Genomic DNA, 15,798 nt, shown 5'->3' with positions numbered 1-15,798 from the left:
CATCAACAACAGGATCAATAACTTGTGACTGAATATTTTGCGAAGGAGCATTTTGTTCAACCACTACGTACAGTTCCAGATAATCATAACCAAAATACTCATGGGTGAGGAGCATGTTTTGGACCTCTAAGTCAGTTGTTATCTCTGATTGACAAAACATGACTGAGTTGTTAGGTTGAAGAAGGGGTTGTCGGTAAAATATCTGAGACACTGGTTCTCTTATTTTGGATTCGATTTTCCTTTTTAGATAAGAGAAATCTGATTGTCTATTTAGAGCAAAACGTGTTGAGTTTGTGTTTCTAAATAGAAAACCGTTTGTGTCGCAGTGGTATGTCTCACCATTCATATGAACACGAACTTTGAACTGCGAGGTGGATGCCATAATTTTGAAATGTGTTTGTGAAAGAAGAAATGTGAGAATTGTGTTGTGTTGCAAAAGGAAGAAATGTTTGGGAAAGTTGTGATGGTTGTAAAAAATAGTATGTGAAGTAGTTCCTATATATCATGCAAGAAATCTTACACAAGGGTAATGCATGCAAGAAATGAAGCAATAATTCTGCACAAGATAGTAACTTTGACATGACTAATGCATGCCACAAGAGAATCTCGTCCCCACCTCTTACACAAGGGTAATGCATGCAAGAAATGAAGCAATAATTCTGCAGAAGATAGTAACTTTGACATGACTAATGCATGTCACAAGAGATTCTCGTCCCCACCTCTTACACAAGAGTCATGCATGCAATAAATGAGGCAATAATTCTGCAGAAGATAGTAACTTTGACATGACTAATGCATGCCACAAGAGATTCTCGTCCCCACCTCTTACACAGGGGTCATGCATGCAATGAATGAGGCAATAATTCTGCACAAGATAGTAACTTTGACATGACTAATGCATGCCACAAAAGATAGGGCTGCATGCATGAAGATAGGGGGAATCGTTGCAGGAATCTATCAGGAATCGTTTCAGGAATCATTACAGGCGCATGCTAGTGTACAGGAACTCGTTTCGGACGCATGCGAAGGACAGAAAACAGATGGGGACCATGTGGGGCCCTGAATTTTATTCTACAAAATTATTGTTTATGTTTTTCCCTTGTAAATGAAACCCTAATTGTCCCTCTATAAATTAGGGTTTCTTGTGTGCATCAGTACAGACACGAAAAAATGAGATCTCGAATAAGGCCAGATGGCACGCACCGGACTACTGATCCTCCGCCACCTGTAAGGCGTTTGGACTATCAACCTCCCATTGTCCGAAGGAACGGTTACGTTATTTTCTCTGCCGTCAAACCTCCCATGCAGGTAATGTTTTGGAACATTCATTCCATGGATCAGCTTAAGAGAACTCTTCTCAGGTTTTTGGAGGGAGAGTGGAGTCCAGGCGAACAAATCAGATCTATCAAGAGACTTAGAACAAGGGGAGGTGTTTTTCTTGAAAGACAGCGTTGGTGGGAGACAATGGAGGACGACATTCAATGCACTCGAATGATGGAGGACAGAGAAGACATTGTCCTAACCGTTGTAATATCCTAGACGTTACAGTTTCTTTATTATTTCAGCTACTTCTGTACCGTCCAATTAAATGCTCTGAGCATATATTAATGAAATGTTTTTTTAAGATTACAAAGTTTCCAATTAGTATTTAAGTTATTAAAAATTAGTATTTAAGTTATTAAAAATTAGCAAAATAAAGGTGTTTCACCGATTATAAATAAAGGTGTGTGTGTGTGTGTGGAGTTGAAGTACCAACTCTTTCTTCATTCTTACTGCAAACACTGAAAATGAACTCAGTTTGGGCTGTCGTTTTTTTTGAGGAAGGTAGTCACATGCGTGTCTGCCTTAACCCCCATTGGAATTTCCAGAGAATTGTTAGAGCCATCAACACCGGGTTTCGTCAACTAGATGGTCCGACCAGAAAAGTTAAACAGATAGATTACCGTTGTCCATACATTACGTTGACGGATAATAATCCAGAAGGCACCTACATGTATTATTGGGACCGCGTGAAAGACGATGTGGACGTGGATCTAATGTTTTGGACACATAGTGGAGAGGTTAACCGAGGCGTTGAAGATCCACTTGTTCTTGCAGTGATACTCGAGTAGTTTAGATTAAGTGTTGTTGTGTTTGTTGCAATGATCGAGCGTGTACTACAAGTTGTTATGTGTTATTTTCTTAGATGTTTTTAGTTTCTGTGCTGGTTATTGTCAATGTACCTTTTTAATTAATGAATGAATTAATGTTTTCCATAACATATATATATCTGCGCTATTTTAATATAAAAGTCTCAAAAGCTATTATAGTTGTATGTTTTAAATGAATTCACACTAATGATAATGCATGTCACAAATTATGATATGGAATTAAAATCTATTATAACATAACATTTTCAAAATGTAACATAAATATGAAGAGACCAGACTAATGCACGCCATAAGAGAACCTCGTCCCCACCTATTACACAAGGCTAATGCATGCAAGAAATGAACCAATAATTCTGCACAAGTCACTGTATATGACGTGACAAGACTCTGCAGGGAATCTCGTCCCCACCACCGACATGAAGTGACAAGACTCTGCAGGGAATCTGGTCCCCACCACAGACTTGACGGGACAAGGCTCTGCAGGGAATCTCGTCCCCACCACAGACATAAAGTGACAAGACTTTGCAGGGAATCTCGTCCCCACCACCGACATGAAGTGACAAGACTCTGCAGGGAATCTCGTAATAACCTATGCATTTTTGCTATAAATATGTTCCCAAACTTGTTCATTTTCTTCATCACCTCTTATACTATCATCAGAGCAACTTAGCATCAGAGCAACTTTGTGTTTCATCATCAACAAACATGTCTCTCCTAACTATGGGTCAAGAGCACCGAGGCACCATTGCAAACATTGCGACCTATGTAAGTTTTAGTAAACACTTAATTTTTTTTACTTAAATTTACTAATTTCAAATACTTATGGGAGGTGTTTTTTTTATAGGATGTCACGAGATTTAGGACCCGTGCTGGTAAGATGATTGCTCCTGACCCTTTGATTGTGGACTACGTTAAACGTGCGGGATTTGGTGAGGTAATGAACTTAACACATACCTCAGTTGATATGAAGTTTATATTAGCATTGTGTGAGCGTTGGAGGCCTGAGACTCATACTTTTCACCTTCCAATGGGTGAATGTACCGTCACTCTAGAGGACGTGTACATGTTGTTGGGTCTCAGAACAAATGGAAAGGCAGTGTATGGAAATGTCCAACAACCAAACGCCCTATGCGTCGAATTGTTGGGTGTGGATTTAATAGAGGGTGAGGGGCAACAAAGGGGTAGGGGCCAAGGTATAAAGCTTGCTGGCCTTCAGGAAGCTTATGTTGGGATTCAATTGGATCAGTTTTCTGACGAAGAAACTATACTGCGGAAAACTAGGATGTATATTATGTTGTTGTTTGGTAGGTTTCTATTTCCCGAAGGCACGGGAAATAGTGTTAATTTTATGTACTTGTGTTTACTTGGGGACATTGATGCAATAAAGACATATAGCTGGGGTTCGGCTGTGTTGGCATACCTATATAGTTCCTTATGCAAATGTGCAAAAAAGGATGTTTGTACATTTAGTGGATGTGCATTCTTGCTACAAACATGGGCATGGTGGAGGATGCCGATATTGGCCCCTGCAAATCCAAACAGTTACGCCTTCCCTTACGCTTCAAGGTAACGTTTGGATCTTATTTTAATTATTGCTTTTTATTCCATCATCATTGTAACTATATTGATTTATATCTTTTAATGTGTTTAGGTTCAATGCACTCGGAATGGATTGGTCCAAAACGCCTGATTCCAAAATCATTTTCTACCGCCAGCTATTAGATCGACTAGGACCCCAAGAAGTAATACCTCTAAAAATGTCCATTTTCTAAATATATTTTTAAAAATAACTATCTTCTATATTCTGAAATTAATATTATTTGCTTTGCAGTTTATTTGGCGTCCTTACTTGGAATTGGACCACGTACCCGACCTTGACGAGGCGGCTATTTGGACAGCAAAATCACCCATCATACGGTTCACCACTGTGGAGATGCACCCGAGTGACCGTGTGAAGCTCCAATTCGGCATGCATCAAGGTATCCCTGACCCACCTGAGCCTGACTGTTTGGGACGTTGGCATCTTGCGAAGGTTAGCGAACAGTGGTACGTACAAAATTACAAGTCCTTTGCCATAGAGCAGCGTAAAATATGGGCTCGTCGATCAAAAACGGTTCTAGAATTTCCTGTGGCGCCGGGAGAAATGAAGCCAACTGTTGAGTATGTAAACTGGTACAGGACCGTCACAAATCCAGAAATGATTGTGTCTGCCCCTTTCTATTTAGCTGACCCGCGAGCACAACCTCCATATTTTGGAGGACAACAACAACCACCACCAAATTACCACCAACAACAACAACACCCACCGCCACCAAATTACCAACAACAACAACAACCACCACCAAATTACCAACAACAACATTACCCACAACAACACCAACAACAACAACAACAACAAAGTTACCACCAACAACCAATGCAACCACAAACACCTTTTTACCAACAACATTCCCAACAACTCCACCCGTTTTTTTCATCCCAAACTCAACCACAAAATCAACAATTCCATGCAGGGAGCTCTTCTAGATCACATTTTCAGGAATTCCATGCGGGGGGCTCTTCAAGATCACCACCAATGACCCCCGACATGGGCATAGAAGAAGAATACCCGCAATACACCACATTCGACCAACACACATCACAGTACCCCAGCCAACAATTTGACTTCAACACACCGCCACAACCATTGTATTTTAACCAAACCGGATCCACCACCGACTTCCAAAACTTCCAGGCTGCACCCACTAGGAGAAATTTTAACCCGCCTAGACACAGCTTCGACAGCGCCGCGGGCACCCGCCTATCATATGGAGGGAATTCTATAGGTCAAGATGTTGAAGACCCAGGTTTCATTCAGGGACCGTCGACTATGGCACAAGACGTACCAAATAGAGGGGGGCGTCGTCGCGGGAATAGGGGGGCATTACCAACTCGTGACCCATCTACACGACCCATTCGACAACCTCAGTGTGGATCGTACCATGGTCCACGTGGCGCGCAATAAGATTTTTATTTGTATCTTGAATGTATTTTGTAATGTTTTTAATTATAATGTATTTGTATCGTTAATGTTTTTTGAAATGTCTTTAATTTTAATGTATTTCTATCGTCAATGTATCGTTATTGTATCTTAATATATAATTATTTTAACGAATGTCCAACTTATATTTTAATGTATTTAATATTTTTTAAAATAATATTATTTTTTTTCAATATTATATAATCTTAAAATTTATTTTATAATATAAATATAACATTGTTTTACTAACCAACTTCACAACTATATTAACCACAAAAATATAAGTTATTGATTAATTATTTTACTTATAATTCATTAACTACTTCCACTACTTCATTGACCAATAAAATATATATTATTAACCATGTTCAGAAACTAAATTATAAATAAGTTAATTAACATTTATATTCCAAAAATAATTTTAACAAGATAGATAAAAAAAACAATATAAAAAATTTATTGAAAAATTGTTGTTAAAAAAAAAACTAAAAAAAAAAACTAACAAAAATTATTAAAACATTGTAGTTATTAAAAAAAAAAATACTGAAAAAAATTAGGAGGACAATATGTTAAAGAAAAAAAAATTACAAAAAAAAAAAGAAAAAAAAATAAAGGGGGGGTGTTGTCGCCAGGGGGGGGTGGCGACAACACCTAAAATTAACACATGGGCGCCAGGCCCACTGGCGACTGCATTGCAGGCCCAGTGTTGTCGCCACCCCCCCTGGCGACAACGTGTGTTTTTTAAAAAAAAAATGACATTTGTGTAATTTTTTTGAAATCTTGGTTATTTCTGAAATTTTTTTTAAAAAAATGGTTATTCAAAAAAAAAATTCTTAATTAGTGGGTGTCAACTCTCAAGTTGTTTTTTTTGAAATAAAGGAGATTTACAACCATGTTTTTAGAGCATCCACATCTATTATACTTAATTGAATTCTTTAAATAAACCCTATTTAATTTTTTATATTATTACACATTCTTCAATTATATAAACAACCCATCTGCGTTTTATAAATATTCATACAACTTTTCAAAAACTCTACATTGAGTCCCACTAGACCCCACAATATATCTCCTAAACCATCTATTGTTGGCAATTTTTGAAGAAAAAAAGAAGTGAAAATGATCCAAAAAAAGTTAAGAAGCATGCTCTTATTTGAGCACGTATAATTGAAGAACTTCTGACAGAGTTTCTTTGGAAACTACGTAGGAACCATAAAATACCACCGATATTCTTGCTCTTAATTCTTTCAAGGGCATATGAGTATAGTTTGAAATTGATTTTATGGTAGCATCACTCCCTACAAAGTCTCTAGATACATACCATCATATGCACTCTGAACTCAAGGTTCTCTCTATCAAAAAATAGCAAACAACATAGAGATTAGATGTAGCACTTCATCAACCGGTGACAAATCTTTCGAGTTTATCTCCAAGTTGGTGCACCCCAATAACTCAAGAAAAGCACTTTAAATGCACTTTGTGAAACAAATAGTTTACTGAGTAGATAACAGAAATCTCCAGAAAAGACAATTGAGCAACCCGGGAAGGTATTTTGAATGCTTACAATATAATAATCGTTGTTGGAACTGAAAAGGTCTCAATGAGTAAGAAAAATGTGTCATTTTTCAAGATAAAATAAGTTTAATTGACTAAAATACTTACATTAATAGAGTAATTAAGATGCACAAAAATATAAGAGTATTGCCTGGTAAAAACTTATTACAAAAATCATGAATATTACATTGAACTTTTATTGTTTATATATTAACAAGTTTACGAACTCTTCTTTAAAATCTTGCAAAATTGAAACTAAAAGAACTTACCAATGAACTTATGAGTGGTCAGCATACAAAAAAAACAAAAAGAACATACAAACAACAGAGCAACACAACTTTTGGTGGTGGTGGTGGTGATGCGGGGGCACATAAAGCACATTGGTATGTATGTGGTATAATACGTAGTTATGCTAACAACTCAATCATATAACTTATCCTCTTTAAAATTATGTATGCATGCATCAATCCAGAAAAATTCATTTGCCTTTTGTGGGGATCAAAGATAGCATGACTCAACTTGAGGATTGCAACTCCTCTTTTACATAGTTGAAATTGCCTGACTCATTTCTCATCGAGTAAGTCCAACAACTTAGACATTTATAATCCAACAGTAGCCAGCTCAGCATATGCTAATATCATCTATTATCAGCTTGACATAGCCTAGCTCGGCCAGGATTTAGAAGTGATTCTGACATTGTCCAGCCCTGCAAGTAAATAGATTTGTAATTTATAAGTACTGTGCATTTGGTATGATCAATTAGATATATACAGTAACAGAAAATTGTTCATATCCCAGCAGCCAGCCCTCAAATGTTCATTATTTACAATCAACAATATGATTGGTAACTTAAAACAGAACCAAATAACAAAAAGTTGAAATCTCCCCACTTGAATGGGAAAGAGTTTGAAGATGCAATCTCTTGTAAACTTGTCTTCACTGCAACTATAAAAACAAACTCCAAAATGAAGATGGGCATAAACCAATCCTTGATAGAGAATTTTTCTAAACCAATGCCATGTCTGTCCAAGGTATACTCGCACCAAGTAGGGTATTGTTTAACAAGCCAGCAGAGTATGGACAAAGGATAGGAATCTGGTATTTTATTAGGAAGAATAGGAAAGATATTCTCTGATTGCAACATCGCAAACCTTTCAGGATTTGCACCTTATGGTCTCAAGGTCACAATCATCTCACAAATGCATAGATAGTATACACAATTGACACCCCGTAAACCAACTAGAAATTTTCTAGAGTGTATTGTTCGCTCGCGATCACACTCTTTCGGAAAACTAATCCTCAAATCACCCACGCTCACAATAAGATGTTTCTTTTTATAGGTAGTATTGAGTTGTTCTTTTAGCGTCTATTTGCGAGCTAGTTTTTGGAGGACTTTGGAAGAGAAGGATTTGCAAGGTTGTGCCTATATAGACATATATTTTTAAAATTAAAAAAAAAAATGATACATTAGTACATAATATCATGTTGCTTTTTTAATCTTTTAAAAATATCAAATACTTATTAAAATATAGATGCCGATCTTCAAAGTCCTCCCCTCCAAAGCCTTCCAAAAACCAGCTTGCAAACAAATACTTAAATCTCCTCAACTATACTCTCATTTCTACATAAGCTTGTGAATTCTTGGGTTCTAATGTGAATTTGGTTTGACGAAGTATTCCTTCGTCAAGAAGCCCGCCAGATGCCTTTCCTTGTCTGAGCTTCATCTTTTCCACTGGTTATCATTTGCTCCTTCGGCCCCAGATGTCACACGCTTATATTCTACTACGACACACTCCTCCTAAGTATTCAATTTAGAGAGGTCGAAATTGTTTAGGTGGTTCAAAGGGTTGAAACTGGCTCATCAAACTCCCGACAGTGGGATCCTGGTGGAAGGACCCAAGTTTTCAACTATTGTAAGAATTGCCACAGGTCAATTTTTAATTCAGTGGAAAAGAATTTGTTCAGAGTTGGTTCAATACCCCCCACCATTCATATATGTTTTCTCAACCCCACCATTGGAGAATGTCTTTATGGGGCAGCACCAGATTTTAAAATCATGGAGTTTGAATGGCAGTAACAACTCGCGGTTGCCATTTTTATTGTGATGCTCATGAATAGGAAGCCACACTGGAAGTTGTTCATGCCCAAACCACACAAGGATTCAATACTACGAGTGTACAAATGTCTCAGCACCAAAAAGGGAGGAAGCCTCTAGTGGAAAAGCATATTTTATCAAGCAGCCGAAACCTCCTTTCTATACTGCAGGTTGTAACATGGCAGCAGCTATTAGAGAGTGAATTCTGTCTCTGCCTTGAGGACAAGGCAAATTTTAAGGGGTGGTATTGTTAGGTGCCAGATATGTATGTGTAAGCCCAACAGTTCTAGGCTCATTTGGAGTCTTCCAAAGTCGAAAATTAGAGAAACGATAGTTAGTTACAGGAGAGAGAAAGGAGAAAGGGTCGAGTTGGTTATAAAGAGGGCTGAAAGATAGAGAGAAGAGGTATCTTGGGAGTCATTTGTGTAGTTATGGACAGAGAATATTGTTCTCCGTAGGAGCTTTGTTCCACGGCCATTAGGATATTCATCCTTCTGCAATTATCTTTCATTTACATGAATAATAAACTACTTTTTCCAGCATTTGTGCATTTTTATCTATTTCGTATATATTTTGCAAGTTTCGGTGATACGGGTATGCAACAATATTTATTTCACCATTTATATACTTACCTGAATGGTCTATATTGCTAGCAATCCCCCATTCTCTAAAGTCGTTTTTGTCCTTAAGGTGGACAACTCTTAGGTGTTGATAAACAAAGTCTCCACTGGGATCCTATTATTTGAAGCATATTGACATGTGTACAAAGGTTTACTATGGTTTGATTGTCATTTAAGGCCCCAATTCTCCCAAAACATCCCTAGATAATTTCACTCTCTTCTCTTCTATTCTATTATTTATAACCGACTACCTTTTCCTAAATCTCTTACTTTACCCTATTTCCCTAGTGGTCCTACAGATTACATCCACTAATTCCATTATAGAATTATGCTCTCCTAATTACTATGTTTAATGATATCTACTGATAATTTGTTCCAAAATATTCCAAAATATTCTCTTCTAATTGCTATACTTATCATATTTAATGGTTTTATCACTAGGTCCATCCTTATTTCTCCTTTACATGCATTCCTAACTGGGGTATGTTCCTAACAAAAAATACAATGTCATCCAAGTGTTGAATAATTCAAGACTTCATTCCACAACTACATTTAAACATAACTTATTCGATGCCAGGTCCACAAAATACTGTGGTGTCGACATATAATATGATGTGGAATAAATAAGTTCATCTTGCTCCGTTACCTGTTCATGTACTTTATTTTTGAAAATCCAGTAAGCATTTGTGACAACTTTGCAGGAATCAGCAATACAAGCCTCAAGATCAGCAACTGAGAGCATCACATTTAAATTAAGATCCTCACTTTGCTTCCAGGATGAGACTTTACTTTTATTCAACGATTTTATAAAACTCGAGAGCACATGAGCCTGGAAAATAAGATTATTTATATTTATGTACTTTTCAAAATAAGAACTCCCCAAATGTGCTATAAAGTTGCAAGATAGACATATCTCACGTGAAATGCTGCTTTTAGAATGTCATCTGACTTTGCCTGATCCTTGAGCACAGCATGAACCTTAGATTTTAAAGGATTATATGTCACAATGTACCTCTCCTTCTGCAATCAATTTAAAAAACCGTAAGAATGTATCATACAGAAATGTCAATCAAAGTAATAAATTTTGAGATAGTCAAAATTAAAAATCATTTCGCTCTCAGTAAAGGGCATACGTCAAACAGGGGCTCTATGGCAAGATAAGCACTTGGGTCTTGGAATGCGTCCTTGACTCTTGATCCTACACAGTCAATTAAAAATAAAATTTTAGTTTTAATCATTCAGAAAAAAATTGGTTTAACTATTCAGACAAAATGGCTAGAGTTTACGATAAAAAATTATTCCAGTCCATTGATATACCAAGGACAACAGGTTTATCTTTCCACGGAAAACTGAATATGTCCTCATTCAAGTTGCCCTCCCGCAAAGTCGGAACTTGTCCTGAAATAGATTAGTTCAATTAAAAGGTGAATGGGATATTTAGTGGAAAAGTAAATCAGAGGGCTCTAGTGCTTTAAGTTATTAAAATGACTATGCAAATGAAAACAGACTGCTCAACAAGAACGGAACAAATTAACTATTTGACGATGTCAAAAAAAAAAAACGATATGTTTCTATCTCTTAAATGTGTTGGGATGCTAGTTCAACTACAGCAGTGTTATCGTACCTGTCTTGAGGAAGGACTCTACCGCCACACTGAATCTTGCGGAGTTAAGTGTGTGCAAAACCACAGATTTTACCTATTAATACAATAAGCGTTAAGTGACAAAACCACCGGATTGGATGTACAGCTACTAAGCATCATCTCTAGAAATACAAAATCAAACCTCTTTATAAGAGCTAAGGATATATCCACATGAAAGAAGGGAAAAGGTGGTGATAAGAGACGGATTCCTTTTGGCAATCATTATGCTAAAACCAGTACCTAACTGCAAATTGCAAACGCGATTCAGTGGTTGATTTCATCAAAAGAGGCACAGAAAAAACAAAGTTACCAGCATATATACAATATTCTAAAAGTATTTAAAAATAAAGCTAGCATATATGTATCACGAGCTTAAATATCAAATTGATTAAATGGCGTACTATGACATAATATAATATTGACTGGAAGCTGTTTATACTGCTCAATTCGTTACCATACATCACAACAATTTTATAGGTTTAAATGGATGCTACTTTTAGATGACTATATATAATATTATGGCATACTATGCCATAATATAATATTGACTGAAATTGTTTATAATGCTCAATTCGCTACCATACATTATAACAATTTTATAAGTTTAATTGGATGCTACTTTTAGATGACTTTAAACATTCAGAACCAGTAATACTTCAGTAATTTTCTGGTCTTCTATCATAAGTTGAAGTTGGGCTTTTAGTCGGTGAGTCTAATTTCAATTTACAGTTTTAATCAATGGGTTCAGTAGAATAATAAGTATCAATCTTTCCAAGATTGAGATTCTATTCTCAATCATGTTATAATGAGGGGACAAATAAAAATTAACTAGTTGCAATAATTTCTTGAAAGGATATAGTTTCATGATTTCATACAGTGAAATTGCTTTGTGGCTGTGTAATGCAGCCAAAACAAGCATTTATTTCCCAAGAAATCGATGTACAAAATTATCAATATAAATATAAACTAAAAATATGCAAATGCAACAGGACTTCTTGCTAACAAGTTTTTCTTGTCTTAAAATAAAAATTAAAAACCATAGATTTGCAATCCATCACTCTTCTATCCTTAATCCACCTAAGAAAACATAAATTTGGCACATGAAACCCTGTTTCCCCTGTCGTCAAACATCAATTATAGATTTTGGAACATTATTTTTGTATATTTTCCTTTAATAACATTGAATAAACAAAACAAAGTAATTACTTCAAAAATCTTGGTTTCAAAGCATGCAATACTGATTACAGACAAACAAATCGGAGCACACATAAAGATGTAGTTGATCAATTAGGTGAAGAGTAAAGGATTTGGGTACATAATTTCTATGGTTTTGCCTGATTAACCAAGATTTTTAAAACTGGTGACATATACACCCTAAACGTAGTAATAGAATTCTCCATTTCACAAGAGATTGGAGAGGATCTCTACCCATTTTCCTGTTAGACCTTTGCCAGGAATAGGACCTGCTTGTTTAAGCTCTTAAAAAAGTGACTTTTAAGGATGTGTAACAAAAGGGATTTGTTTTAAGAATTTTATTTATATAGGGCATAAGTTATGGATTGCAATTACAAAAAACCACTTGATTTTGAAAGGTAGTTATAACTTTTACTTTGTCCAAAAGCTACTCATAGTAGCTACTCCAAATCAAAATTTAAAAAAAAAATGTTTAATTCTACTTTTTTAAAAAGCTTCAACATACAAACAAATATCAGCCGTGATATTTTTTTCAAAATCAAATTGATATTTTAACGAAAAAGGCTGAAACAAAGGGTTTCTTCCCTAGAAGTGATTGTTGCAAATAAGATGCCACCAAATGTTACCAACACTACATTTAATAATAATTGTTGAAGTTCATAAACATACCAGGTCTGCAATATTGCCAACACATTCTCCTTTAGCAGTGACATCTCCTATGTTTTCCCCTTTAGCAAAGGCTTTATAAATTGGTGTCCTAGTTGATGTTGATGTTACAGCAGCAACATTCTAAGAGGATAAATAAATTAGTTAGCCTAGAGAACTGACATGAAAATGAATCGCTCATGACAACCAACTAAAATCATCAAACCTTCAGAACATTAGCAGCACAAGCCAAAGGAAGAAATAGATGTGGTGCTGCAGCAGTTGCTAGTTCCACCCCAGCACCCAACTCCATTAAAAGATCACCAGCAAACCGCAGCTGTAACATAACAACTTTCAGACATCAGATTGCACTATAGCTCTGAATTGAATTATCAAACTGAAATATATTATTACCTGTTTAAGATCATAATCAAACTTTTTTCCTTGCCGGGCAAAAAGCATCTTTCCTACACGACCAGCTCCATCCTACATATAGTATTCACGTTCGCATTCACTTCAATATAAAGGGTACAAAAATACAATAGTACTTTCATATGTAATCAGATGCAACCAAATAAGATCAGAGGAGAATAAACAGTAGATCTTCATGGCGCATATTTTAGTCATTAATTGTAGATATACAACAGCAGCAGCAACAACAACAACAGCCAAGCCTTATCCCACTAAGTATATGTTTGGTTTCAATTCTAGAAGGGGTAAAAGCATTTTTGTTTGGTTCTGTTAAAGTAGAATTGATTCTGCCTCCAGAATTGTTTCTACTTGAAGCTAGAATTTGTAACTTCTGCCTCTAGAATTGATTCCGAGTGATTTTTACACTGAAATTTATTGTTCGACTCACTTTTACATAAATGTATCTAAACAAAAACCAATTCTGCTAAAATCAATTCGACCAAACTCAGTTATGCTAGAATCAATTATGTCTAGCGCCAATCCAAACACACGCTAAGTGGGGTCGGCTACTTGGATCAACTTTTGCTATAATGTTCTATCAAGGACCATGCTTTTATCTAAATTGTTAATCTTGAAGTCTTTCTTAATAACTTGTCTTGTAGTTTTCCTAGGTATTCCTCAACCTCTGCATCTGATCTACTCTCCTTACCACATAATCTATGCATAATTGTTTTGAGAGAGTTTGGAAAGAATATATTGATATCATAAAAGGTAATAGTGAGTTGCGAATGAAGATTAACCTTGAGAATCCAGTTGATTGCAACAGCCCCAGGAGTGGCTCTGTTTCTAGAGACACCAACCGAACTCAAAAGGGTTTGAGTAGTGAAAACACCCATTGCTCCACCAAAAAAGTGCTGAAACAAAAATCAATTATGATCATTAAAAATCACTAGAAAGTAGCGAAAATTGAAAAGATGAAGAATTACCTTGAGAGCCCTCCAAGTCATGTAAGGAACATACGAAGGCGTAACACTGTCCGGAAAACCCTCAGGAACGACATAGGATCTAACAAACGCCATCAATTCATCAATCGGAGGCTTAGGGGTTTGCAAACTGAGAGAACGAAACGTGTTATTCTTGAATTGACCGGAGGAATCGGTGTCAGCAACGTACTTCCATCTCCGGCCATCGATTTCCTCGCAGCAGATGAATCTGACGGTGGACGTGGAAGTGGATTCGAGCGGCGTCGTTTCGAGGAGAGGCGTAGAGGCTAATTCGGCACTGATACGGAGCGTTTCGCGGATGAGAATATCTTGAGAAGAAGGAGGAGATGCTATCTTAGAAGTCTGCTTCTTCATGTTCAGGGAATTGGGAGGGATAGCCATGAGATGAGATGAGGTGAGGTGTAGATATTAATTTGATTTAGAGAGCATTGTTTTCATCGAAAAGAGTTGAAAAAAATATAAAAAGATGGCGAAGAGAATGAAGAAGAACAAGAAGGAGATTCACACAGCGAAACTTGTGAGTTCGCTTTCAGTCACACAGTCACGACACTATTCTCTCTCTCTCATCCAGCAGTAATCCACTAAGAGGACGGTGTGACCATATCATCCCACCATCACTAACTAACCAACCCCACCCCCCTCACTCTTTTTCTTCTTTTTTTTTTTTTTAATTTACTTACAAACTCCACCCCTCTATTATTTTTCTAACCAAAACCTAATTACACTTCAAATATCTTATCTAATCATGCCAATGGATACCCATAGTTATTTTCTAACCAACCCTAGTTACACTTCAAATATCTAATGATGGCAATGGATACCCATACTTAGGTTTTTTTTTGGTATCGACAAGATTATCCACGAGGTGGAACAAATATGATAATTGTGTCTTTTAGTATCTGATGGATTTTAAAATATCCATTGATATTTACAAATATTTAGAAGTATTATTATTTAAATAATAGGATTAATACATGTTTTAGTCATTTAAATTAATTTAATATTACGTTTTAGTTACTTAACGAAAAAATGCTACAACTTCAGTTCTTTAACTTCACTTCTGTTATCTTATTTAGTCAATTCTGACAATTTTTGCAAAAAAATAAAAATAAAATTAAGTTATGGTGGCGTGTATGTACAACAAGGCTCGAGATTCAAATGTGACTAAATATTTGTACTATAAAGTAGATTTTCTACTTAATGTAGTTTCATTGTGACCATCTTTATAACACTCACTTAAGTGGAAACCCTACTTCACATATACTTAGTCACATTTGAATTTTGAGCCTTATTGTCAAAAATTGACGGAATAAAGCAAATAAGATACTAAAGTGAAGTTAACGATTAACTTGTAACGTTTTTAATTAAGGAACTAAAGTGGAACGTTAAATTAAGTTAAGGGACTTGGGTACTAAATAAACCTAAATAATATTTTTTTTAAACTATAGTTAATTAAAATTTATT

General features: G+C 35.9%; 1 protein-coding gene across 1 annotated transcript; it reads right to left on the bottom strand.

The window, feature by feature from the left end:
* Nucleotides 1–7,130: 7,130 nt before the first annotated feature.
* Nucleotides 7,131–14,974, bottom strand: LOC131626027 (protein root UVB sensitive 6). The gene is made up of 12 exons (XM_058896847.1): nt 14,317–14,974; nt 14,131–14,244; nt 13,334–13,405; nt 13,146–13,256; nt 12,944–13,063; nt 11,223–11,324; nt 11,063–11,135; nt 10,756–10,836; nt 10,572–10,636; nt 10,357–10,458; nt 10,085–10,267; nt 7,131–7,429 (listed from the first exon to the last, which is right to left on the bottom strand). Exons 1-12 carry the CDS (start codon nt 14,713–14,715, stop codon nt 7,361–7,363), a joined length of 1,491 nt encoding a protein of 496 aa, XP_058752830.1. The 5' UTR covers nt 14,716–14,974; the 3' UTR covers nt 7,131–7,360.
* Nucleotides 14,975–15,798: the final 824 nt, after the last annotated feature.

Source organism: Vicia villosa, linkage group LG1 (genome assembly GCF_029867415.1).
Source record: "Vicia villosa cultivar HV-30 ecotype Madison, WI linkage group LG1, Vvil1.0, whole genome shotgun sequence".
Classification (NCBI taxonomy): domain Eukaryota; kingdom Viridiplantae; phylum Streptophyta; class Magnoliopsida; order Fabales; family Fabaceae; genus Vicia; species Vicia villosa.
This window is presented reverse-complemented; position numbering and strand designations above follow the sequence as displayed.